Source organism: Somniosus microcephalus, chromosome 3 (assembly GCF_052327205.1).
Source record: "Somniosus microcephalus isolate GS21.2 chromosome 3, FLI_Smic_1.0, whole genome shotgun sequence".
In the NCBI taxonomy this organism is placed as follows: domain Eukaryota; kingdom Metazoa; phylum Chordata; class Chondrichthyes; order Squaliformes; family Somniosidae; genus Somniosus; species Somniosus microcephalus.
This window is the reverse complement of record NC_140989.1, coordinates 11,937,716-11,964,675: the sequence shown is the minus strand read 5'-3', so window position 1 is coordinate 11,964,675 and position 26,960 is coordinate 11,937,716. Positions and strand designations below refer to the sequence as shown.

Below are 26,960 nucleotides of genomic sequence, written 5' to 3'. Positions count from 1 at the left end.
TAATGCAGCACCGCCGCTGCGACGATTGGAGAGGCTTACGAGGCCTCCGGACAGACTGACATACCAGAACTGGTAGTACACTTCACCCCGCCGGACTCAAATCTAAACAAGGGGTGAATGTGGTAAACCACTTTTATCGTTCACTATCGTTACACTATAGTTATCACTGTTGTATTGTTATAGATACATAGATACATAGAAGATAGGAGCAGGAGTAGGCCATTCGGCCCTTCGTGCCTGCTCCGCCATTCGATGAGATCATGGCTGATCCTTTAATTCAGTATCCCGTCCCCGCCTTCTCTCCGTAACCCTTAACCCCTTTTGCCCGTAGAAATATATCTAATTCCCTCTTAAATATATTTAATGAGCTGGCGTACACTGCCCTCTGTGGCAATGAGTTCCACAGGTTCACCACTCTCTGAGTGAAGAAATTCCCCCTCATCTCTGTCCTAAATGGTTTAGCCCTTATCCTTAAATTATGTCCTCTAGTTCTGTTCTCACCCGCCAAGGGAAACATTCCTTCTGCATCCAGTCTGTCTAGACCTGTCAGAATTTTATACACTTCTATGAGGTCCCCTCTCAATCTTCTAAACTCCAGTGTGTACATCCCTAAACTACATAGTCTCTCCTCATAGGTCATTCCCGCCATTCCTGGTATCAGCCTGGTGAATCGCCGCTGCACCCCCTCCATGGCAAGAACATCCTTCCTCAGATGAGGCGACCAAAACTGTACACAGTACTCGAGGTGTGGTCTCACCAGTGCCCTGTACAGCTGCAGCAAGGTATCCCTGTTCCTGTATTCTAACCCTTTTGCTATGAAGGCCAGCATACCGTTTGCCTTCTTGACCGCCTGTTGCACCTGCATGCTCGCCTTCAGTGACTGGTGTACAAGAACACCCAGGTCTCTCTGTACTTCCCCCTCTCCCAATCTATTGCCATTTAAATAATAATTTGCCCTCCCGTTCCTGCACCCAAGGTGGATAACTTCGCACTTGTCCACATTATAGTGCATCTGCCATTTATCCGCCCAATCGCCCAGTCTGTCCAAATCGCTCTGGAGCTTCCTGGTCTCTTCCTCTGAGCCCACCCCCCCTCCTAGTTTAGTGTCGTCTGCAAATTTGGAAATGCTGCATCCGACTCCCTGATCCAGGTCATTAATGTAAATTGTGAACAGCTGGGGGCCCAGGACAGATCCCTGTGGTACCCCACTTGTTACTGCCTGCCATTCAGAAAATGAGCCGTTTATTCCAACTCTCTGTTTTCTATCTGACAGCCAGTTCCCTATCCACGCCAAAACTTTCCCCTTTATCCCATGAGCCTCAATTTTCCATGCTAATCTTTTATGTGGGACCTTATCGAAGGCCTTTTGGAAGTCCAGGTACACCACATCTACTGGCTCTCCCCCATCTATTCTACCAGTTACTCCCTCAAAAAATTCCAATAGATTAGTCAAGCACGATTTACCCTTTGTAAATCCATGTTGACTCTGTCCTATCCTGTCCCCATTTGCTAAGTGCTCCGCTATTTCATCCTTAATGATGGACTCCAGCATTTTGCCCACAACTGATGTAAGGCTTACAGGTCTGTAATTACCTGCTTTTTCCCTACCCCCCTTTTTGAATAGTGGGGTAACGTTAGCTACCCTCCAATCCATCGGCACTGTTCCCGAGTCTAATGAATTCTGAAAAATCATCCTTAGTGCATCCGCTATCTCTAGGGCCACCTCCTTCAGTACCCTAGGATGCATGTTATCAGGCCCTGGGGATTTGTCCACCTTCAATCCCTTTAGCTTCCTTAACACCATATCCTTAGAGATATTGATTTGCGTCAGTTCCTCCTTTGCCAATGTCCCTATTTTTCCCGATATCCCAGGGAGGTTTTTTGTGTCTTCCTTCGTAAAGACTGACCCAAAGTATGCATTTAGTTGATCTGCCATTTCCTTATTTCCCATTATATATTCCCCCGTATCTGACTGCAATGGACCAACTTTGGTTTTCACCAGTCTTTTCCTTTTGATATATTTATAAAAGCTTTTGGAGTTAGTTTTTATATTTTCCGCCAGCTTGTTTTCGTAAGCTATTTTGCCCCTCTTGATCATGCCCTTTGCCCTCCTTTGCTCTATCTTAAACTGTTCCCAATCTTCCGCTCTGGCGCTTTTTTTGGCTATTTTATACGCCCTATCTTTGGATTTTATGCTGTCTCTAATTTCCCCTGTTATCCACGGTTGAGTCACCTTTTTAGATTTCCTTTTATGCCAGATTGGTATAAACAATTTTTGCAATTTTGTCATTCTATCTTTAAATGTTTGCCATTGTTTATCTACCTCCAGTCCTCCCAGGAACGTTGTCCAATCAGACCTACTCAGTTCCCGTCTCATGGCATCATAATTCCCCTTGTTTAAATTCAGGACCTTAGTCTCTGAGTCAATTTCTTCGCTCTCCATTTCGAGTGAACTGTTCTCACTGTTGTATCACTATACGAGGTCGCCTCTTGTCGCGCTGTTATGCCTGGGCTGACCACCTCCGACTCCGCCCATGGCTCCACCTACCTGCCCAGGTATAAAGGTAGTCGACTGGCTGGTATTCCTCCTTGTTGGACCCGATCACCCACGAGGGTGGGCTCTGTCATTTAGTCAATAAAAACCTTTAGTTACGTTCCTAACTCGTCGCTTTTTATTGGACGAATTGATAGGTATATCAGAGGGCGGGGGGCCGGTGCACGGGAGATCGGGCCTCCGGAGTTCGGTGCTTGGTTGGGGGGTTGTGGGGGGGGGGGCGAGCCTCGGGAGATCGGGGGGGGGCGAGCCTCGGGAGATCGGGGGGGGGGCCAACCTCGGGAGTTCAGGGGGGGGAGTTCGGGGGGGGCGAGCCTTGGGAGATCGGGGGGGCGGGGCTCCGGAGATCCGGGGGGGGGGGCTCGGGAGATCGGGGGCGGGGCTTGGGAGAGGGCGGGGCTCGGGAGAGCGGGGGGGGCAGAGATCGGGGGGGGCGGGGCTCGGGTGATGGGGGGGGCGGAGATCAGGGGGCTCGGGGACTCTCCCCCTTCCCCCCCTCCCCCTTCCCCCCTCCCCTCCCCTCCCCCTCCCCCGTCCCCCTCCCCCGCTCCCCTTCCCCCCTCCCCTTCCCCCCCCTCCCCCCTCCCCTTCCCCCCTCCCCTCCCCTTCCCCCCCTCCCCTCTGTTGTGTATGTAACCTGTTCCACCTTAAGAGAGCTTAAGCCTGTTCCACCTTAAGAGATGTACTACTTTCTCAGGCTGCTGTAGACGTAATACCGGGGGTGAACACACCGGTATATAAGCACTGTGCAGTAATCTTGTATTCAGTGTAGTCCCTACCTCCAACCAGTAAAGACCTGTTTTATTGTTACTGATTAAGTCTGAGTATTAATTACTTGAACAACTCACAGACGTAACACTGGCGACGAGTCAGGTTCTTACCCTGCGGCAGTTATTCCACGGCGGCTTCGTCCACAGACAGGACGTTGAAGAGAGGTTTCAAATCTCACCACCCCACTGGAAGCGACAGGCATTAGGACCCTGAAGCCTCCATCAGCGACTGAAAACTGGAGGACAGAAGACATCCTGCAGCTTCTTTTTCAACCTCGGTGGTGGGTAAGCCAAGCAGCGTTGGCTGCAAAGACAGGGCTGGGGGAAGTCGGAGGTATAAGGGCCATCGATCGAAATCCCTGATAAGGGCCGCACTCGGGCTGAAAGGCGCAGCGTCGGCAGACACTGAAGGCGCGAGAGCCGCGGTGAAAAGCACGGGCCATCGATCGTGGCGGAGATAAGGGCCGCACTCGGGGCTGAAGGGAGACGGCGTCGGGGGACGGGTGAAGACCGCCAAACGCGGGAAAACCACCATTTTGTGGGCGGAGGACGACGGCAAGAGCGGGAAGCCACCATCTTGGATAGCAGTAAAAAAAAAAAAATCTGAGAAATTGCAAATCTGATAAAGTACTACAATGCCTAAACACAGGAATATTAGCAACTTTGATAGTGACATCGAAGATTGGGCCATATATGTTGAACGAGTTAAAAATTATTGTAAGGCCAATAAAATTCGTGAGGCTGATAAAGCACTAACATTATTAAATTTAATGGGTGCGAAGACATACGGGCAATTGAAACACCTGTTATCACCAGATGAACCGGCGGATAAGACGTTCGATGAGATTGTTACTGTCCTGAAAGATCATCTAAACCCCACGCCGCTGATGCTAGCGGAACGATTTAAATTTTACGACAGAAGGCAGCTACAGCATGAAAGCAATGCTGAATATTTGCTGGAATTGCGTAAATTAGCGAAATATTGCCAGTTTGGAACGGGACTGACAGATGCACTACGAGACAAATTTGTGTGTGGTTTATTTAAACAGGATACACAAAAGCGACTGCTCGAGGAGAATGAGCTGACGCTTGAGAAGGTGGTCACTATGGCAGCAGCACACGAAGCCGCAGCGAGAGGCACGGCAGTAATGCAGCTACGGTCACCGGAGCTCAGTGCACACAAATTGGGTGTGAGTTCTGGCAAATGTTATCGTTGTGGAAAGACAACGCATGATCAGAACCAGTGTTGGTTTAAAAACCAAGAATGTAGAACTTTGTGGTAGGCTTGGACATATAGCTAGAGTATGCAGGTCAGGGAAGAAGACCAGCAACAAGAAGTCACCGCAAGGAAAATACGCAAAAGTACACAAGGTGGCCGAACAGGAGTCCGATTCAGACGCTAGCAGTAATGAACTGGCTGGCTTAAGCAGTATTGAACTGGCTAGCTTAAGGGTACTCAACGTTGGTAAGGGTGCAGCCCTCCAGACAATTTGGGTTACTCTTCAGATAGAAGGAGTCCAAGTAAAAATGGAATTGGACACTGGATCGGCATTGTCGGTCATGAATAAGAAAGATTACAGAAGGTTATTCCAACATATTCCCCTACAGGATACGGAGATTATATTGACAACCTACACGGGGCAGAGAGTGTACCCCATCGGGACAATAAAGGTTGCAGTGGCCAACAAGGGCGAAGGAAGTCAAATAATGGACTTATATGTGCTACCGGAGGGAGGTCCACCACTACTAGGCCGGGAGTGGTTTAGAAACATAAATATGGACTGGCATTCGCTAAAAGCCATAAAGAGTGAGAACTCGGTGCAGATAATCAGCCCAGACTCTAGAACTGATGATGGTAAGACCAACCCATGTGCAAAAGACAAAGTTTCAGCACAGAATTCCACTGAGCAACAACAACATAGTTTAACAGAGAATTCTGAGTCTGTCAAGTCTACTGATATGCACATTTTTGAGGGACACTGGGCTCGAACTCAACTCCATTTCAAACTACAACAGCAATTAGAACAAATGATTCGCCGTTTTGAGCAAGAGATGAATGAAATAAAAAAGTTCTTTGTTACAGAGTGGGAGAATCTGAAAGGCAACAGAAGCAACTGATGGAGAAAATGGAGCAGGAGCACACAAAACGTCTGATGTCAGAGGAGTTAACGGTCAGCCAACTCCTGCATATGCTGAAGGACAGGACTCTGAAATGGGAAAAACTTGAACACGAACTTCAATATTCAAACGAAAGGGGTTCGGAGCTCTCAAAGGTTATTGGAAGAGCTGAGGTGGCAACACAGACTGAGATGACTGCAACAGAGCAGCCCTTGGATGCCAAAAGTACGCTGACTCACGTCAACGTAGAACAACAGACCGCTGAAACAGCTGCTCCGGTAGAGGGATTGAATAGTCCGATCAATCAATCTCCAAAAGAAGTTGAAGTAGTAAAATCTCAAATGAGGTCATTAGTAAACGACTTGCTGAAAGCCAGAAAAAGCTGGATGCAGAGGTACACATGAAGAAGTCTCTTCAGGAAAGATGTCTGGATTTGGAACAAGAGCTGGCTAACGTCCAGCTGGGTATGGAGGAAATAGACGACCCTCTCACTGTCTAGCTCAGGACGACACCGAATATTACCATGACCTGGTGGACGACACCGAATATTACGATGTCCTGTCCTGCCCAGCTTGTAACTTCGACTCCCAAAGTGCAGAAATCATGGAGGAGCACCAAAAGTCTACAGAACATCGGGAGAAGCTGGCTCTACGACGGAAACAGGAGGAAGAGAAGGAGGGAACTGCGCATGCAGCTGGCAGCTGTGGCAGCTGACAATGGAGCCCAGAGAGTCTCCAAGAAGCAGAAAGGAAAAGGAAAAACAGAAGATGACCCATCTGAACCATTATCACCTCTACCAGATCACACACGTGGTCCCTCCGAACGGAGCCAAATCAGTTCGGAAGTTCAAGCTGTTAAATCCATGAAAGGACTATTGAATGAGTAACGTGAACCGACTACACCACAGAGATTGAATCTGTAAACTGTTTTCCGCAGAGACTGAATCTGTGATATGTTACGTAAACATGAAGTTATATATGTATATATGTTATTACGTTATGTTAAATGGGGGGGATGACTATAAAGCTAAGAAGGGAGGAGTGTTGTGTATGTAACCTGTTCCACCTTAAGAGAGCTTAAGCTGTTCCACCTTAAGAGATGTACTACTTTCTCAGGCTGCTGTAGACGTAATACCGGGGGTGAACACACCGGTATATAAGCACTGTGCAGTAATCTTGTATTCAGTGTAGTCCCTACCTCCAACCAGTAAAGACCTGTTTTATTGTTACTGATTAAGTCTGAGTATTAATTACTTGAACAACTCACAGACGTAACACCCTCCCCTTCCCCCCTCCCCCTCCCCTCCTCCCCTTCCCCCCTCCCCTTCCCCCTCCCCTTCCCCCCCTCCCCTTCCCCCCTCCCCTTCCCCCCTCTTCCCCCTCCTCCCATCCCCTTCCCCCCTCCCCTTCCCCCCCTCTTCCCCCTTCTTCCCCCCTCCTCCCCTTCCCACCTCCTCCCCTTCCCCCCCTTCCTCCCCTCCCCTTCCCCCCCTCCCCTCCTCCCCTTCCCCCCATCCCCTCCCCCCTCCCCTTCCCCCCTCTTCCCCCTCCCCTTCCCCCCTTCCCCCCTCCCCTTCCCCCCTCTTCCCCATCCCTTCCCCCACTCTTCCCCCCCTCTTCCCCCCAGTCGCTCTCTCTCTTCCCCCCAGTCGCTCTCTTCCCCCCAGTCGCTCTCTCTCTTCCCCCCAGTCGCTCTCTCTCTTCCCCCCAGTCGCTCTCTCTCTCTCTTCCAACAACAACATGCCCTCGAAAAAGCCTCGGCACCGCCGGGCACTCCAGCTAGTCTATATATATAAACGAATCGATCTGTCTGTCTATCTGCCTGTCCTTCTGTCTGTCCTTCTGTCTGTCCTTCTGTCTGTCCTCGGGTGTGCGTCTGTCCGGCTATGCGCTCGAAAGTTACAGAGCGTACCTACGCGTGCGTTACGTCGAAAGAAAGCTCACAATTCCAAAACGATGGTAAGCGTATTTACGTTTCGGCCAGACAAAAATTGCGCCCGCGGTATCCGAAAAAACCTTCAACATTCCGCTCATTAGCATCTCATTATCCGCTCATTAGCGACAGAGTGACCTCGAGGTCGACCAATCGTACGCCGGGTTGCTGGCGCATGCGGCCGGGCCCTCCTACGGTCGAGTGACGGGACGATTGACCAATCCTACGCTTTGGTGACCTGACGGTCGACCAATCGGTGCGTGTGTGGGTGGGCCTTATCGTTCTGAACCGAGGTGAGTAGCCGCCATCTTGCTTCCATTCTTTTTCCTGCTTTCTGCGTCTTTCTTTTCAAATATACATTTCCAGCAAAATAAAATTGCTTTTATTAATTGTTTTTAAAAAAACTTCATACATTTGTAAATATTTTCCCTAACCTGAAGATTCTTTTTCCTACCTTTCCCCGTTTTTGTTAGGCCTCAAAGCCTGGGCCTTTCTTGCCCAGCCAGGCCCGAGCTAGGTAATTGTCCCACGGCTTCTGCAAAGCTCCTCACCCCCCCGGTGTCACGTTACCCGGGGCAACGGCATCAACCACGAGGGTCACGAGGTCAGGGTGCGCACGCAGCAGGAGCAGCTGAGACGCGGCGTCTCTCTCTGTTCCCGCTCAGCTCGGGCGCCCCCCCCCCCGGTGTCACATTACCCGGGGCAACGGCGTCAGCCACGAGGGCCACGAGGGCCAGGGTGCGCGCGCAGCAGGAGCAGCTGAGACGCGGCATCTCTCTCTGTTCCCCGCTCGGCTCGGGCGGGGCTCTCGGGAGTGTGGATCTCGGGCGGGGCTTGGAGAGCGGGATGGGTTACCCCGGCAACCGGGCCCGCCGGCCGTCTCTCACAGCCGCAATCGGCGGACTTGAAGCCAGCTCGGGAGGGGCGGGGGGGCCGGTGCTCGGGAGATCGGGCCTCCGGGGTTGGGTGCTTGGTTGGGGGGCGGGGGGCGGGAGATCAGGGGGGGGGGGGGGGGGCGGGGGGCGGGAGATCCGGAGGGGGGGGGGCGGGAGATCGGGGGGGGGGGGTGCGAGCCGTGGGAGATCGGGGGGGGGGGTGGGGGGGGGCGAGCCTTGGGAGATCGGGGGGGGCGGGAGATCCGGGTGGGGCGGGGCTCGGGAGATCGGGGGGGCGGGGCTCGGGAGATGGGGGGGGCGGAGATCAGGGGGGCTCAGGGACTCTCCCCCTTCCCCCCCTCCCCTCCCCCTTCCCCCCCCTTCCCCCTCCCCTCCCCCCTCCCCTCCCCCCCTCCCCTTCCCCCCCTTTCCCCCCCTCTTGCCCCCTCCTCCCCTCCCCTCCTCCTCCCCTCCCCTTCCCCCCCTCTTCCCCCCTCCTCTTCCCCCCCTCCCCTTCCCTTCCCCCCTTCCCTTCCCCCCTCCTCTTCCCCCCCTCCCCTTCCCCCCTCCCCTTCCCCCCTCCCCTTCCCCCCTCCTCTTCCGCCCCTCTTCCCCCCAGTCGCTCTCTCTCTTCCCCCCAGTCGCTCTCTCTCTTCCCCCCAGTTGCTCTCTCTCTCTCTTCCAACAACAACATGCCCTCGAAAAAGCCTCGGCACCGCCGGGCACTTCAGCTAGTAAACTATAAATGACATGAAATAACTATTTTTAACAATAATTTAAATTTTTGAAATAATTAATTACATTTTTTAACAGGGCTAAAAATAAACTTACCTATCTTTAAAGTATTTAAAAATAATAAACCTGTGGAAAAAATGTTTTAATTTTAATTAATTCACCACTTACCTTGTCAAAAGCAGGCCTTGCGCCTGCTTTTTAAAAGTGTATCTCTTGGAGACTTACCCTCCTGGAAAAACCTGCAAAAAAACCGTAAGTTCGATGCGCACGCGCTGCCTCTCCGGCGCACACATTCGACTTCTGAACCCCTTCTTTCAGGGGAACGGAAGTGCCGGTTTCCCGCGCATGCGCAGTGCATGCACGAAACTGGCACTTTCGTTGAGCCTACATGTGAATACCCCGTGCATACTCACGCGTTGGGACCCGAATTTCTGGGCCAATATTTTCATTTGATAATGCGATTATAAACAGCTAATTAGCGCGGCTGTACAAGTTAAAAAAGGAAAAGTCGAATTGTAACGTTTGGTAAAGTTTGTGCACGAGATGGACGGGCGAAGCCAAAAACTGGATACAAACCATAACCATTTCACTTCATTCCTTTTAATAATAGAAAGGTTCCATTTGCTCTGTTACAATCTGACCCATTGCTGCTGTGACATTGTCTCTGTCTCTCTCTGTCACTCGCCGCCTCACACTTACCCGAGCCCAGGTGGTCACGTCTCTGTCCCGGCGGGAGGCCGAGCTCTCACTCTTGGAGTGGGCCCGATTGGGCTTGTGCAAATCCCGGGAGGTGAGAGTCACCCTGGACAACACGCTCACTGAGTGCAGGCAAACGTTCACCAGAGCAACAGCCAAACAGCCGCCCCGTCCCGCCCCACACATCCTTCTTGTAGCAGCGCCCATGTGATGGGCGAACGGGACTCGGTGCGAGTTAGGACATGGGGCAGCCGAGTTTTGGATGAGCTCAAGTTTACGGAGGGTGGGAAGACGGGAGGCCGGCCTGGAGAGCGTTGGAATAGTTGAGTCTGGAGGTAACAGAGGCAGGGATGAGGGTTTCGGCAGCAGATGAGCTGAGGCGGGGGCGGAGACGGGCGATGTTACGGAGGTGGAAATAGACGGTCTTGGTGATTGCATGAATATGTGGTCGAAAGCTCCTCTCGGGGTCAAGGTTGAGAATGGTCTGGTTCAACCTCAAACAGTTGCCAGACATCAGTGAACAGCTGTTGCTAAACTTCAGTACTGGTATGGCACCAGCAACATGAAAAAGTGAGGTGTACAGCTGCTTAAACTATTTTCTCCCATTCACACTCAATGTTGGAGAGGATACTGAAAGCAACCTGGTGGACTTTAGGACCCAGCGGCGGTGTCTCTTCTCTTAGGCAGTCCCTCGGAACCGAGGATGACTTGCTTCCACATTAAAAATGAGTTCTCAGGTGACTGATGAGTCCAATGCGGGACCTACAGTCTCTGTCACAGGTGGGGCAGACGGTGGTTGAAGGGGCAGGTGGGTGGGGTGCTTGGGTTGACGTGCGCTCCTTCCGCTGTTTGCGCTTGGCTTCCGCTTGCTCCCGGCGAAGAGACTCGAGGTGTTCGGCGCCTTCCCGGATGCTTCTCCTCCACTTTGTGCGGTCTTGGGCCAGGAATTCCCAGGTGTCGGTGGGGATGTTACATTTTTTCAAGGAGGCTTTGAGGGTGTCCTTGAAGCGTTTCCTCTGCCCACCTGGGGCTCTCTGGCCGTGTCGGAGCTCCGAGTAGATTGCTTGTTTCGGGAATCTCATATCGGGCATGCGGACAATGTGACCATTCCATCGGAGCTGATCGAGCATGGTCAAAGCTTCAATGCTGGGGATGTTGGCCTGAGCAAGAACACTGACGTTGGTGCGCCTATCCTGCCAATGGATTTGCAGGATCTTGCTGAGGCAGCATTGGTGGCACCTCTCCAGTGATTTGAGGTGCATGCTGTACATGATCCATGTCCCTGTGGCATACAGCAGGGCAGGTATCACTATTGCCCTGTAGACCATGAGCTTAGTGCCGGGTTTGAGGTCCTGGTCTTCAAACACTCTCTTCCTCAGGTGACCGAAGGCTGCACTGGCACACTGAAGGCGGTGTTGGACTTCGTCATTGACGTCTGCCCTTGTTGACAGTAGGCTCCCGAGGTATGGAAAGCGGTCCACGTTGTCCAAGGCCTTGTCGTGGATTTTGATAATCGGGGGGCAGTACTGTGTGGCGGGGGCAGGTTGGAAGAAGACCTTTGTCTTATGGATGTTTAGTGTAAGGCCCATGCTTGCATACGCTTCAGTGAAGGTGTTGAACCTGGTGGACTTTAGGACCCAGCGGCGGTGTACTACAGCCAGGATGCACAGACCTCCTCTTCCCCCTTTCCCTTCCTCTTCCTGGTGCGAATGTTTGCCTTTGCTGCAAAGCCCTTTGTGATCTGTGCGATGCCGGCCGCCCTGGGCTGCAACTGCCTGGCCCTGACCTGCGCCCTGCTGTCAATCAGCCCCAGCGGTCAGTCAAAGGCAGCTCCCACCTGGGACTCCATCGACTCGCGGCCCCTGCCCCCCTGGTTCGACCGAGCCAAGTTTGGCATCTTCATTCACTGGGGAGTCTTCTCAGTGCCCAGCTTTGGCAGCGAATGGTTCTGGTGAGTTACCAGCACCTTGAAACAAAGACACATATTGGTATTTATTAAGAGAATCCCCCCTGCCCCACCTCAGTAAATTTGGTGGGTTATAGATGCTGAACCAACCTGCTGGGGCTTTACCCCTGTAAAACGCAGAATAAAAGAAAGACTTGCATTTTTATAGCGCCTTTCAGGACCACCGGACATCTCAAATTGCTTTACAGCCAATGAAGTACTTTTTGAAGTGTGGTCACTGTTGTGTTGTGGGAAACGCGGCAGCCAATTTGTGCACAGCAAGCTCCCACAAGCAGCAATGCGATAATGACTGCATCATCGGTTAATAAACACGCGACTTGCTCCCAGTTCCCTGTATTTATCAGTAACGGCCTGCAATTTGTAGTCGGAAGGACGGCGAGCTGGCAGCATGCACTGTCATTGCGCCTTTGAAATTGACAGGGGTCACAGTCTAAGGATAAGGGGTAAGCCATTTAGGACAGAGATGAGGAGGAATTTCTTCACCCAGAGAGTGGTGAACCTGTGGAATTCTCTACCACAGAAGGCAGTAGAGGCCAATTCATTAAATATATTCAAGAAGGAGTTGGATATATTTCTTAAGGTTAAAGGGATCAAGGGATATGGGGAGAAGGCAGGGACAGGGCACTGAATTTGGATGATCAGCCATGATCGCATTGAATGGTGGAGCAGGCTCGAGGGGCCGAATGGCCTACTCCTGCTCCTATCTTCTATGTTTCTATGACTGCAACTTTGGGATGTGCTGCAGGCGCCTGTCATTGACAGCCCCGAAACAGGCTGGGGCTGCACTGTGTTTCCTCACTCTCCCCCCGCCCCACCGAGTCGGCAATCTGTGAAATCACTCGCGTCAGGGAAACTGACGAAAATTTTGGCTCTTCTGCGGTAATTACGCTGCTAAATTCCCCGCTCAAAGTGAGACCCGAAGGGATTAGCTGTAACTGTGGTCTTAACAGCGTATTGACTGCTAAACAAAGGTTATGGCCCTGGAAAACTCATTTTAATTTTGTCCATTGTGAAACTTGTCCATTTTAATGAAACATTTAAATTATTAAGAAAGTTAAAAAAATTATTTAATTTTTTTACAGTTTGTCCATCTTTATTTCAGGTTTGCCTTTTCCCCATGTGAGAGCCCCAAACTTTCTTTTTCTCTCTCTAACTATTTTAAAAAGTTAGATTTTTAAGAGCTTACTCTCTTCCTTGTTTGCCGTCTGTGAGAATTCTGCCTTTTGATTGGCTGCTTAGCATCATTTTGCTGTGGTTCTAGGGCTGGCTGGTGGTCATTGGCCATGGTCTGGGGCTGGCTGGTGGTCGTTGGCCATTGTCCAGGCCTGGCTGGTGGTCATTGGCCATTGGCCAGGCCTGGCTGGTGGTCATTGGCCATGGACTGGGGCTGGCTGGTAGTCATTGGCCATGGACTGGGGCTGGCTGGTGGTCATTGGCCATGGACTGGGGCTGGCTGGTGGTTGTTGGCCATGGACTGGGGCTGGCTGGTGGTCATTGGCCATGGACTGGGGCTGGCTGGTGGTCATTGGCCATGGACTGGGGCTGGCTGGTGGTCGTTGGCCATTGTCCAGGCCTGGCTGGTGGTCATTGGCCATTGGCCAGGCCTGGCTGGTGGTCATTGGCCATGGACTGGGGCTGGCTGGTAGTCATTGGCCATGGACTGGGGCTGGCTGGTGGTCATTGGCCATGGACTGGGGCTGGCTGGTGGTCGTTGGCCATTGTCCAGGCCTGGCTGGTGGTCATTGGCCATGGACTGGGGCTGGCTGGTGGTCATTGGCCATTGTCCAGGCCTGGCTGGTGGTCGTTGGCCATGGACTGGGGCTGGCTGGAGGTCATTGGCCATTGTCCAGGCCTGGCTGGTGGTCATTGCCATGGCCTGGGGCTGGCTGGTGGTCATTGGCCATGGCCTGGGGCTGGCTGGTGGTCATTCGGTGTGGTCTGAGACTTGCTCCTTGACTGACTGCGATATCCTAGGTCAAGAATAGGAAAATAACTTGGCACAATTGGGAGAGACCGTAAGCGGAATCACCGCGCTAATTACAGTCGCGGGCGTGATTAAAGGCATTTGATCTGATTTATTTGTGGCTTTCCTCAGGTACTATTGGCAGAAGCAGAGACAGAAACCCTACATGGAGTTTATGGAAAGAAACTATCCTCCTGGATTTACGTACGCAGACTTTGCCCCGATGTTCTCTGCTACTTTCTTCGATGCAGCGCAGTGGGCCGACTTGCTGAGCGCCTCAGGAGCCAAGTATGTCGTTCTGACCTCCAAGCACCATGAAGGTAACAGGCTCCTCAAAGCACTGCCATTACTTCCATTACTGTGGCACCAAATTAGAGGAGCAGATCGGTTAGAGAATGGCAGGGAGGGGGTGAGTGGTTAGAGAATGGCAGGGAGTGAGTGAGTGGTTAGAGAATGGCAGGGAGTGAGTGAGTGGTTAGAGAATGGCAGGGAGTGAGTGAGTAGTTAGAGAATGGCAGGGAGTGAGTGAGTGGTTAGAGAATGGCAGGGAGTGAGTGAGTAGTTAGAGAATGGCAGGGAGTGAGTGAGTGGTTAGAGAATGGCAGGGAGGGAGTGAGTGGTTAGGGAATGGCAGGGAGGGTGTGGGTGGTTAGAGAATGGCAGGGAGTGAGTGAGTAGTTAGAGAATGGCAGGGAGTGAGTGAGTGGTTAGAGAATGGCAGGGAGTGAGTGAGTGGTTAGAGAATGGCAGGGAGTGAGTGAGTGGTTAGAGAATGGCAGGGAGTGAGTGAGTGGTTAGAGAATGGCAGGGAGTGAGTGAGTGGTTAGAGAATGGCAGGGAGTGAGTGGTTAGAGAATGGCAGGGAGTGAGTGGTTAGAGAATGGCAGGGAGTGAGTGGTTAGAGAATGGCAGGGAGTGAGTGGTTAGAGAATGGCAGAGAGGGTGTGAGTGGTTAGAGAATGGCAGGGAGTGAGTGGTTAGAGAATGGCAGGGAGTGAGTGGTTAGAGAATGGCAGGGAGGGTGTGAGTGGTTAGAGAATGGCAGGGAGTGAGTGGTTAGAGAATGGCAGGGAGTGAGTGAGTGGTTAGAGAATGGCAGGGAGTGAGTGAGTGGTTAGAGAATGGCAGGGAGTGAGTGAGTGGTTAGAGAATGGCAGGGAGTGAGTGAGTGGTTAGAGAATGGCAGGGAGGGTATGAGTGGTTAGAGAATGGCAGGGAGTGAGTGAGTGGTTAGAGAAAGGCAGGGAGGGTGTGAGTGGTTAGAGAATGGCAGGGAGGGTGTGAGTGGTTAGAGAATGGCAGGGAGTGAGTGAGTGGTTAGAGAATGGCAGGGAGTGAGTGAGTGGTTAAGGAATGGCAGGGAGTGAGTGAGTGGTTAGAGAATGGCAGGGAGGGTGTGAGTAGTTAGAGAATGGCAGGGAGTGAGTGAGTGGTTAGAGAATGGCAGGGAGTGAGTGAGTGGTTAAGGAATGGCAGGGAGTGAGTGAGTGGTTAGAGAATGGCAGGGAGTGAGTGAGTAGTTAGAGAATGGCAGGGAGTGAGTGAGTGGTTAGAGAATGGCAGGGAGTGAGTGAGTGGTTAGAGAATGGCAGGGAGTGAGTGAGTGGTTAGAGAATGGCAGGGAGGGAGTGGTTAGAGAATGGCAGGGAGGGTGTGAGTGGTTAGAGAATGGCAGGGAGTGAGTGAGTGGTTAGAGAATGGCAGGGAGTGAGTGAGTGGTTAGAGAATGGCAGGGAGTGAGTGGTTAGAGAATGGCAGGGAGGGTGTGGGTGGTTAGAGAATGGCAGGGAGTGAGTGAGTGGTTAGAGAATGGCAGGGAGTGAGTGAGTGGTTAGAGAATGGCAGGGAGTGAGTGGTTAGAGAATGGCAGGGAGGGTGTGGGTGGTTAGAGAATGGCAGGGAGTGAGTGAGTAGTTAGAGAATGGCAGGGAGTGAGTGAGTGGTTAGAGAATGGCAGGGAGGGTGTGAGTGGTTAGAGAATGGCAGGGAGTGAGTGAGTAGTTAGAGAATGGCAGGGAGTGAGTGAGTGGTTAGAGAATGGCAGGGAGTGAGTGAGTGGTTAGAGAATGGCAGGGAGGGTGTGAGTGGTTAGAGAATGGCAGGGAGGGTGTGAGTGGTTAGAGAATGGCAGGGAGTGAGTGAGTAGTTAGAGAATGGCAGGGAGGGAGTGAGTGGTTAGAGAATGGCAGGGAGTGAGTGAGTAGTTAGAGAATGGCAGGGAGTGAGTGAGTGGTTAGAGAATGGCAGGGAGGGAGTGGTTAGAGAATGGCAGGGAGGGTGTGAGTGGTTAGAGAATGGCAGGGAGGGTGTGAGTGGTTAGAGAATGGCAGGGAGTGCGTGAGTGGTTAGAGAATGGCAGGGAGGGAGTGGTTAGAGAATGGCAGGGAGGGTGTGGGTGGTTAGAGAATGGCAGGGAGTGAGTGAGTGGTTAGAGAATGGCAGGGAGTGAGTGAGTGGTTAGAGAATGGCAGGGAGGGAGTGAGTGGTTAGGGAATGGCAGGGAGGGTGTGGGTGGTTAGAGAATGGCAGGGAGTGAGTGAGTGGTTAGAGAATGGCAGGGAGGGGGTGAGTGGTTAGAGAATGGCAGGGAGTGAGTGAGTGGTTAGAGAATGGCAGGGAGTGAGTGAGTAGTTAGAGAATGGCAGGGAGTGAGTGGTTAGAGAATGGCAGGGAGTGAGTGAGTGGTTAGAGAATGGCAGGGAGTGAGTGAGTAGTTAGAGAATGGCAGGGAGGGAGTGAGTGGTTAGGGAATGGCAGGGAGGGTGTGGGTGGTTAGAGAATGGCAGGGAGTGAGTGAGTAGTTAGAGAATGGCAGGGAGTGAGTGAGTGGTTAGAGAATGGCAGGGAGGGAGTGGTTAGAGAATGGCAGGGAGGGTGTGAGTGGTTAGAGAATGGCAGGGAGGGTGTGAGTGGTTAGAGAATGGCAGGGAGTGCGTGAGTGGTTAGAGAATGGCAGGGAGGGAGTGGTTAGAGAATGGCAGGGAGGGTGTGGGTGGTTAGAGAATGGCAGGGAGTGAGTGAGTGGTTAGAGAATGGCAGGGAGTGAGTGAGTGGTTAGAGAATGGCAGGGAGTGAGTGAGTGGTTAGAGAATGGCAGGGAGTGAGTGAGTGGTTAGAGAATGGCAGGGAGTGAGTGGTTAGAGAATGGCAGGGAGGGTGTGGGTGGTTGGAGAATGGCAGGGAGTGAGTGAGTGGTTAGAGAATGGCAGGGAGTGAGTGAGTGGTTAGAGAATGGCAGGGAGGGTGTGAGTGGTTAGAGAATGGCAGGGTGGGTGTGAGTGGTTAGAGAATGGCAGGGAGTGAGTGAGTAGTTAGAGAATGGCAGGGAGGGAGTGAGTGGTTAGAGAATGGCAGGGAGTGAGTGAGTAGTTAGAGAATGGCAGGGAGTGAGTGAGTGGTTAGAGAATGGCAGGGAGGGAGTGAGTGGTTAGGGAATGGCAGGGAGGGTGTGGGTGGTTAGAGAATGGCAGGGAGTGAGTGAGTGGTTAGAGAATGGCAGGGAGTGAGTGAGTGGTTAGAGAATGGCAGGGAGTGAGTGAGTGGTTAGAGAATGGCAGGGAGGGAGTGAGTGGTTAGAGAATGGCAGGGAGTGAGTGAGTGGTTAGAGAATGGCAGGGAGTGAGTGAGTAGTTAGAGAATGGCAGGGAGTGAGTGAGTAGTTAGAGAATGGCAGGGAGTGAGTGAGTGGTTAGAGAATGGCAGGGAGGGAGTGGTTAGAGAATGGCAGGGAGTGAGTGGTTAGAGAATGGCAGGGAGTGAGTGGTTAGAGAATGGCAGGGAGTGAGTGGTTAGAGAATGGCAGGGAGGGTGTGAGTGGTTAGAGAATGGCAGGGAGTGAGTGGTTAGAGAATGGCAGGGAGTGAGTGGTTAGAGAATGGCAGGGAGTGAGTGAGTGGTTAGAGAATGGCAGGGAGTGAGTGAGTGGTTAGAGAATGGCAGGGAGTGAGTGGTTCGAGATTGGCAGGGAGGGTGTGGGTGGTTAGAGAATGGCAGGGAGTGAGTGAGTAGTTAGAGAATGGCAGGGAGTGAGTGAGTAGTTAGAGAATGGCAGGGAGTGAGTGAGTGGTTAGAGAATGGCAGGGAGTGAGTGAGTGGTTAGAGAATGGCAGGGAGGGTGTGAGTGGTTAGAGAATGGCAGGGAGTGAGTGAGTGGTTAGAGAATGGCAGGGAGGGTGTGAGTGGTTAGAGAATGGCAGGGAGTGAGTGAGTAGTTAGAGAATGGCAGGGAGTGAGTGAGTGGTTAGAGAATGGCAGGGAGGGAGTGAGTGGTTAGGGAATGGCAGGGAGTGAGTGAGTGGTTAGAGAATGGCAGGGAGGGTGTGGGTGGTTAGAGAATGGCAGGGAGTGAGTGAGTAGTTAGAGAATGGCAGGGAGTGAGTAAGTGGTTAGAGAATGGCAGGGAGGGTGTGAGTGGTTAGAGAATGGCAGGGAGTGAGTGAGTGGTTAGAGAATGGCAGGGAGTGAGTGAGTGGTTAGAGAATGGCAGGGAGGGTGTGATTGGTTAGAGAATGGCAGGGAGTGAGTGAGTGGTTAGAGAATGGCAGGGAGTGAGTGAGTAGTTAGAGAATGGCAGGGAGTGAGTGAGTGGTTAGAGAATGGCAGGGAGTGAGTGAGTGGTTAGGGAATGGCAGGGAGTGAGTGAGTAGTTAGAGAATGGCAGGGAGTGAGTGAGTGGTTAGAGAATGGCAGGGAGTGAGTGAGTGGTTAGAGAATGGCAGGGAGTGAGTGAGTAGTTAGAGAATGGCAGGGAGTGAGTGAGTGGTTAGAGAATGGCAGGGAGTGAGTGAGTAGTTAGAGAATGGCAGGGAGTGAGTGAGTGGTTAGAGAATGGCTGGGAGGGAGTGAGTGGTTGGAGAATGGCAGGGAGTGAGTGGTTAGAGAATGGCAGGGAGGGTGTGAGTGGTTAGAGAATGGCAGGGAGGGAGTGAGTGGTTAGAGAATGGCAGGGAGTGAGTGGTTAGAGAATGGCAGGGAGTGAGTGGTTAGAGAATGGCAGGGAGGGTGTAAGTGGTTAGAGAATGGCAGGGAGTGAGTGGTTAGAGAATGGCAGAGAGGGTGTGAGTGGTTAGAGAATGGCAGGGGAGGGTGTGACTGGTTAGAGAATGGCAGGGAGGGAGTGAGTGGTTAGAGAATGGCAGGGAGTGAGTGAGTGGTTAGAGAATGGCAGGGAGTGAGTGAGTGGTTAGAGAATGGCAGGGAGAGAGTGAGTGGTTAGAGAATGGCAGGGAGTGAGTGGTTAGAGAATGGCAGGGAGTGAGTGAGTGGTTAGAGAATGGCAGGGAGGGTGTGAGTGGTTAGAGAATGGCAGGGAGTGAGTGAGTGGTTGGAGAATGGCAGGGAGGGTGTGGGTGTGAGGTGTCCTTCCCATCATGACGTGCAATTTGAATGCGGTTTCTTTGTTAATTCTCAGTCTTGCACCTTCATGCAGGGTAAAAGCGACTTCTTTGCCCAAGGAATCATCCCGACACATTAAATGCTACAACTTTAACGGGGGTGCGGGAATAGGGAGCCCTCCGGCCATCCTCCACATCTTGCTGGCTTCGGGCGGTCGATTACATAAGAACATAAGAAATAGGAGCAGGAATAGGCCATTCGGCCCTTCAATTAATTGAGGTTAAGAGTGAGGGGCTTTGGACCTCCCCTCGGCTCCCGCCCGCCCAATGCCCGCTCCCATTTAAATCGGGGATGTGGTATCCTGAAAGGTTGTTAAGGGCTCAAGGTTGGTCGCACAGGACTGGGAGAAGCCAGACTGGAGGTATACTTCCACTGGAAAAAATGTAATGTTTTCATTAAAGAAACCACGCATTCTGCATAATTTTAAGCAGTTAGATTCTGCAATTAATCGATTTTTAATCTGAAAGTATAATAAAATGCCATTTGGACTTTCACCAGACCATCATTTCCTCAAAAGTTAACTCAGCAAACTATTTTCCTCCCTCTCCCTCTCCAATCTCACTGACCTCTCTCGCTCTCTCTCTCCAATCTCACTGACCTCTCTCGCTCTCTCTCTCCAATCTCACTGACCTCTCTCGCTCTCTCTCTCCAATCTCACTGACCTCTCTCTCTCTCTCCAATCTCACTGACCTCTCTCTCTCTCTCCAATCTCACTGACCTCTCTCTCTCTCTCCAATCTCACTGACCTCTCTCGCTCTCTCTCTCCAATCTCACTGACCTCTCTCTCTCTCTCTCTCTCTCTCTCCAATCTCACTGACCTCTCTCTCTCTCTCTCTCTCCAATCTCACTGACCTCTCTCTCTCTCTCTCTCTCCAATCTCACTGACCTCTCTCTCTCTCTCTCTCCAATCTCACTGACCTCTCTCTCTCTCTCTCCAATCTCACTGACCTCTCTCTCTCTCTCTCTCTCTCTCTCTCTCCAATCTCACTGACCTCTCTCTCTCTTTCTCTCCAATCCCACTGACCTCTCTCTCTCGCTCCAATCTCACTGACCTCTCTCTCTCTCTCTCTCTCTCTCTCCAATCTCACTGACCTCTCTCTCTCTCTCCAATCTCACTGACCTCTCTCTCTCTCTCTCTCCAATCTCACTGACCTCTCTCTCTCTCTCTCTCTCCAATCTCACTGACCTCTCGCTCTCTCTCCAATCTCACTGACCTCTCTCTCTCTCTCTCCAATCTCACTGACCTCTCTCTCTCAATACAATACAATACAAATCGCTTTATTGGCATGATAAGGTACATCTTATGTTGCCAAAGCATCAAAATACATTTATGGTTGAACACATAAACGCGGTTCCATTCATACAGTGTATAAACAGGTATATCCCTGAGTTTATAAATATATTTTCGCCTTGTTTATATATACTCTCTCTCTCTCTCCAATCTCACTGACCTCTCTCTCTCTCTCTCTCCAATCTCACTGACCCCTCTCTCTCTCTCCAATCTCACTGACCTCTCTCTCTCTCTCTCTCTCTCTCCAATCTCACTGACCTCTCTCTCTCTCTCCAATCTCACTGACCTCTCTCTCTCTCTCTCTCCAATCTCACTGACCTCTCTCTCTCTCTCTCTCCAACCTCACTGACCTCTCTCTCTCTCTCTCTCTCTCCAATCTCACTGACCCCTCTCTCTCTCTCCAATCTCACTGACCTCTCTCTCTCCAATTCCAATTCCAATTAAAATGCTTTATTGGCATGAAAGTTTACAGAGAACCATATTGCCAAAGCTTACATAGCAAAAAGGTACAGTTTTCCAACATTCTGTAGGTGTCAATCGATTTGACATTTGTTGGGTACATACAATATTACTTTTAAACAATATTAATTTTAAACAGTCTTTGTACTTCATTTGGTACGTTCAATATTAATTTTAAACAGTCCTCAGGTTGTGACATGTTGTTACATATTTGGCCCCAAGGTATGGTCTGTCTCCTTCTCCTAGGACTAATCTCAATTTTGACAGATCATCCAATTCCTTGAAATCTGGGGTTGTTTGGCTTAGCTTGTTGAATAATATGTTTCTTGATGTGTTGAATTTTTCGCATTTTAGGAGGAAATGCATTTCTGTTTCAACCTCGCCAGCCAGACATTGATCGCATATTCTATTCTCTCTAGGCTGCCAGGATTTCTTGTATCTGCCTTTTTCAATTTCCAGTTGGTGGTCGCTTAGTCTGTACCTGGTGAGGGTCTGTCTCTGTTTTCTCTCTCTCTCAAATTCAAATTCAAATGCTTTATTGGCATGAAAGTTTACAGAGAACCATATTGCCAAAGCTTACATAGCAAAAAGGTACATTTTCAAACATTTTGTAGGTGTCAATCGATTTGACATTTGTTGGGTACATACAATATTACTTTTAAACAATATTAATTTTAAACAGTCTTTGTACTTCATTTGGTACGTTCAATATTAATTTTAAACAGTCTTAATTTTAAACAGTCCTCAGGTTGTGACATGTTGTTACATATTTGGCCCCAAGGTATGGTCTGTCTCCTTCTCCCAGGACTAATCTCAATTTTGACAGGTCATCCAATTCCTTGAAATCTGGGGTTGTTTGGCTTAGCTTGTTGAATAATATGTTTCTTGATGTGTTGAATTTTTCGCATTTTAGGAGGAAATGCATTTCTGTTTCAACCTCGCCGGCCAGACATTGATCGCATATTCTATTCTCTCTAGGCTGCCAGGATTTCTTGTATCTGCCTTTTTCAATTTCCAGTTGGTGGTCGCTTAGTCTGTACCTGGTGAGGGTCTGTCTCTGTTTTGTGTCTCTGATGGTCGTGAGGTAGTCTGCCAGTTTATATTCTCTTTTTAGGGCCCGGTAACATTCTAATCTGCTTTGGCTTTCGGTTATTTTGTTCCAATGTTCCAGGTAGATTTCTTTGCATTGTTTAATGATTTGGTTCACTCGGATTGGTGTTTGGATGGCTGTGTTGGTCTGGGGTTGGTCAGGGTCCGGCTGAGTACTTAGTTTCAGTAGCAGCTGACTCAGGGGACTCTTTTCTGGGTTTAGCTCTTGGGTCTGAAATGCTTTGAAATGAAGGGTGTCTGGGGAGCTAGATTTGAGGTGATTTAGGAAGTTTAGTGCTCGTTTTTGGATGTTTATTATCAGTGGGTATCTGCCTAGTTCGGCTCTGCATGCATTTGTTGGTGTTTTTCTTTGGATGCGAAGGATGCTTCGGCAGAATTCTGCATGTAGGGCTTCTATTGTGTGTTTTTCCCATTTGGTGTAGCTTTGGTGATTTAGCGGGCCCCATACTTCGCTACCGTACAGTGCAATGGGCAGGATTATGCTGTCAAATATTTTGAGCCAGATTTTGATTGGGATTTGGATGTTGTAGAATTTTCTTTTTATTGCATATAGGGCTCTTCGGGCTTTTTCTTTTAGTGCATTCACTGCTATGTTGAAGCTCCCTGATGCTGTAATAGTTAGACCAAGGTAGGTGTAGCTCATAGTGTGTCCTATAGTGGTATCACTGAGGGTAAACTGGTATTTGTTTTCCTGACATCTGGGCCTTTTTTGAAAAATCATGATGTTGGTGTTTTTTAGATTTACTGTTAGAGCCCAATTTTGGCAGCATTTGTCGAGTAGGTCTAGTTGTTGCTGTAATCCCTGTTCTGTGGGAGACAGCAGGACCAGGTCGTCCGCATAGAACAGGGATTTCACTTCTCCATCCAGGAGACGGAGACCTGGTGACTCGCTTTGCTCCAGCATGTCTGCTAATTCATTTATGTATATGTTGAACAGGGTCGGGCTCAAATTGCAGCCCTGCCGGACGCCTCTTCTCTGGGTGAAGAAATCGGTGCGTTTGTCTCCAATTTTGACCCCGCATTTGTTTTTCAGATACATTGATTTAATAAGGTCATAGACTTTGCCCCCTATTCCACACTGAAGAAGTTTATAATAGAGCCCTTCGTGCCATATAGAGTCAAAGGCTTTCTTGAAGTCGATGAAACAGGCGAATATTTTCCCATTTTTTGTTTGGTGTATATGTTTTTCAATGAGGGTGTGAAGGGTATAGATATGGTCGGCGGTGCGGTGTTTTGGAAGAAAGCCTATTTGGTTTTTTCTGAGGATATTATGTTTGTTAAGAAAATCAAGTAATCTACTATTTAGAATACTGCAGAATAACTTCCCTAGACAACTGTTGACACAGATGCCGCGGTAGTTATTTGGGTCTGATTTGTTTCCACTTTTATATATCTCACTGACCTCTCTCTCTCTCCAATCTCACTGACCTCTCTCTCTCTCTCTCTCCAATCTCACTGACCCCTCTCTCTCTCTCCAATCTCACTGACCTCTCTCTCTCTCTCTCTCTCTCTCTCTCTCCAATCTCACTGACCTCTCTCACTCTCTCCAATCTCACTGACCTCTCTCTCTCTCTCCAATCTCACTGACCTCTCTCTCTCTCTCTCCAATCTCACTGACCTCTCTCTCTCTCTCTCCAATCTCACTGACCTCTCTCTCTCTCTCCAATCTCACTGACCTCTCTCTCTCTCTCTCTCTCTCCAACCTCACTGACCTCTCTCTCTCTCTCTCTCTCCAATCTCACTGACCCCTCTCTCTCTCTCCAATCTCACTGACCTCTCTCTCTCTCTCTCTCTCTCTCTCTCCCTCCAATCTCACTGACCTCTCTCTCTCTCTCCAATCTCACTGACCTCTCTCTCTCTCTCTCTCCAATCTCACTGACCTCTCTCTCTCTCTCCAATCTCACTGACCTCTCTCTCTCTCTCTCTCTCTCTCCAATCTCACTGACCCCTCTCTCTCTCTCTCTCTCCAATCTCACTGACCTCTCCTCTCTCTCTCCCTCCAATCTCACTGACCTCCCTCTCTCCAATCTCACTGACCTCTCCTCCCTCTCTCCCTGCACTTTCACTCAGACTCTGCTACCATTCCCTTACTTCAAGCTGACACTGTTCCCCTTCCCACCCCCCCAGCACTCCCTCTCTTTCCCCTCCCCAGTGTCAGTTCCAGTTACTGTCTCAGTTCTTCCTCTTTATTACCATCTGTTTCCTCAATTGTAAACTTGAGGTCATCCAAGACTCTGCTGCCGATGTCCTGTACGCCCGTATCCCCTGTGCTCGCTGACCTACATTGGCTTCCAGTTAAGCAACGCCTCGATTATAAAAACCCGCGACCTCTTCCACCTAGAAGGACAAGGGCAGTAGGCACATGTGAACACCACCACCTCCAAGTTCCCCTCCAAGTTACACACCATCCTGACTTGGAAGTATATCGGCCGTTCCTTCAACGTCGCTGGGTCAAAATCCTGGAACTCCCTCCCTAACAACACTGTGGGAGCACCTTCACCACACGGACTGCAGCGGTTCAAGAAGGCGGCTCACCACCACCTTCTCAAGGGCGATTAGGGATGGCCAATAAATGTCGGCCTTGCCAGCGACTCCCACATCCCAGGAATGAATTTTAAAAACCTACGTTCAAGGCACTATATAAATACAAGTTGTTGTTGTGGCCATCCATTTCGCTGTCAGTGATTTCCCCCTCCATTAGTTCCCCATGCATTTACCCCTTTCATTGCCATCCAGTGCCCACTGCCCACTCAATCCTGCTCCTACCCGAGTCTGGATACTAACGTACTGGTCAGTGTCCCTCTCCGCGCTGCCAATACTAAGAGCAGGAGTTGCAAGGACTCCTATTCTCACAAGAGTTTCCATCTACATTATACAGCAACTGCAGTCAATTCAATTCAATTCAATTCAAATCACTTTATTGGCATGACAAGTTACATCTTATGTTGCCAAAGCATCGAAAAACATTCATGTTTGTTCACAAAAATACAGATCTATCCATACAGTGTATAAACAGATATATCCCTGAGTGTATAAATATACTTTCATATAATTTATATATACTCTTTTCTTATATTTAGTGGTTGTCCCTCTGTTTATGGCAAGCTGTAACATAGTGTGCCGCTAGTGTTACACAATTTCTCTCTTCCCCTAGTAGGTATGGGAGTTTTTGGTCGTCATTCAAATTTCTGAATTCCGGGCATATTTTTGTGAATTTTGGGTAGAAATTCTCCCTTATGCCCTGATATTTTCTACAAGCTGTGAGGAAGTGCATCTCTGTCTCCACCACTCCCTGACTGCAGTGAGAGCATATCCTGTCCTCTCTTGGTAGCCGGGTCTGCCTGTGTCTACCTTTTTCGATCGCCAGGTTATGTTCACTAAGTCTGTACATTGTCAACGTTTTTCTCAGTTTGCTATCCTTTACCATGGTCAGGTAATCAGCCATGTTGTATTGTCTGTTTAGGGCCAAGTAGCAATTGAGTTTGCTTTGGGTTTTTGTTGTTTCTGCCCAATATGACAGATATTTTTCCTTTTGCTTAGCGACGATTGTGTTGGGTCGAATTCTTTGTGTTACGCTGTCACTGTCCTGGGGCTGGTTATTGTTGGTAGTGTTAGTAGTTACTTCACTGAGTCCCAGGACTAGTTGACTGAGGGTATTCTTTATGGTCCTCTCTTGGCATTTCAGGGCTTCGCAATGATAGCATTGGGGGTTGCTCATTTCTAGGTGTTTCCAAAATTTGGTGGCTCTTTTTTCCCTACCATTGTTATTAGGGGTGTTACTGAGAGGGTAGAGCAATCTTTCTACAAGGCCTATCTTTTTCGGGGGTTTTTAAGAGCTATATTCCAGCGTATGAGGGGAAGTTTTCATTAGTTCATTAGTTCAGTGTGATTTGAATTGATTGCCGGCTCTGGGGAGTTCCACAGCGCAGCCTGTGGTGGAGCAGGGAATGACTGACAGCAACTTCTGGCTTTCCATGTTTATCTGCGTATGTGCGGGCACATAAAACATAAGAATTAGGAGTAGGAGTCGGCCATACCGCCCCTCGAGCCTGCTCCACCATTCAATAAGATCATGGCTGATCTTCGACCTCAACTCCACTTTCCTGCCCGATCCCCATATCCCTTGACTCACCTAGAGTCAAAAAATCTATCTACAGGAAACTCTCGTTTAAACGGCACCCAAATACCCGGAATTCTCTATTAACCAGCAAAATTCTCACTCCGAAAACAACGGCCCAGAACTTGGTGTCGGGGGCTTGCCGCGCGTGCAAGCCCCCGATGTGCACTTACCCTGCGCGCCGACATCTGAAACCTGGCCCGCAGTGGATTTCCTGTCAGTGGCCCGGTTCTGATGTCGGCGCGCTGTGCTAACCTGACCCAGCGGCGTAGTTAGTGCGATGTGCCGGCTGGGATCAGGTGAGCACTGTTCAGCCAATCAGGGGAGGGGAAACTTCATTCATAAGTTTGAGAACCGGCATTTCCTCCGGCCAGACGCGTGAGTACCCCTTCCGTACTCATGCGTTTGGGGAGGAATTACTGCCCCAATACCTCAATAACCGGCAATGTTGCCGAGTCTGAGTCCGAGTCTCCCGCAGTGGCCGAGTTAGTCAGTGGGGGTAGTTCTCCAAACTGCCACTACTCGGCTTCTTGGCGCTGTCGGAAGTCGGAACACCTCAATAACAGGAGTCGGACTCTCCCGCGCTGTATACGGTCGTTTACTGTATAAGTTTTGTTTTACTGTTAAGTAATTAAAGAGTTATGGATTACCCTCCACTGGCAGTACTGTACTTAGTCAAGCATCTTCCACCATCCATTTAACACAACGTTCTGTAGGTGAGGACCCAATTACTGTATACTGCACATTTCTTGATTTTTTAAATTTTTGTTTGTTAAAATAGCCTCGGTAGATAATCCTGTCCGTCATCCGGAATTTTTAATCAACCGGCACCATCCCGGTCCCGTCGGTGCCGGATAACAAAGAGTTTCCTGGTATCTCAGCCTTGAATATACTCAACGACTCAGCATCCACAGCCCTCTGGGGCAGAGAATTCCAAAGATTCACAACCCTCTGAGTGAAGAAATTCCTCCTCATCTCAG

At 50.2% G+C, this 26,960-nt stretch overlaps 1 protein-coding gene across 1 annotated transcript in view; it reads left to right on the top strand.

The window, feature by feature from the left end:
• Positions 1 to 11,336: 11,336 nt before the first annotated feature.
• fuca2 (alpha-L-fucosidase 2) overlaps positions 11,337 to 26,960 on the top strand; it is a 35,424-nt gene continuing 19,800 nt past the window's right edge. The window contains exons 1-2 of the mRNA XM_085979207.1: positions 11,337 to 11,631; positions 13,742 to 13,929. Of these exons, the coding sequence (XP_085835333.1) occupies positions 11,390 to 11,631; positions 13,742 to 13,929 (430 nt within the window). The 5' untranslated portion in view covers positions 11,337 to 11,389. The remainder of the gene's footprint in view (positions 11,632 to 13,741; positions 13,930 to 26,960) is intronic.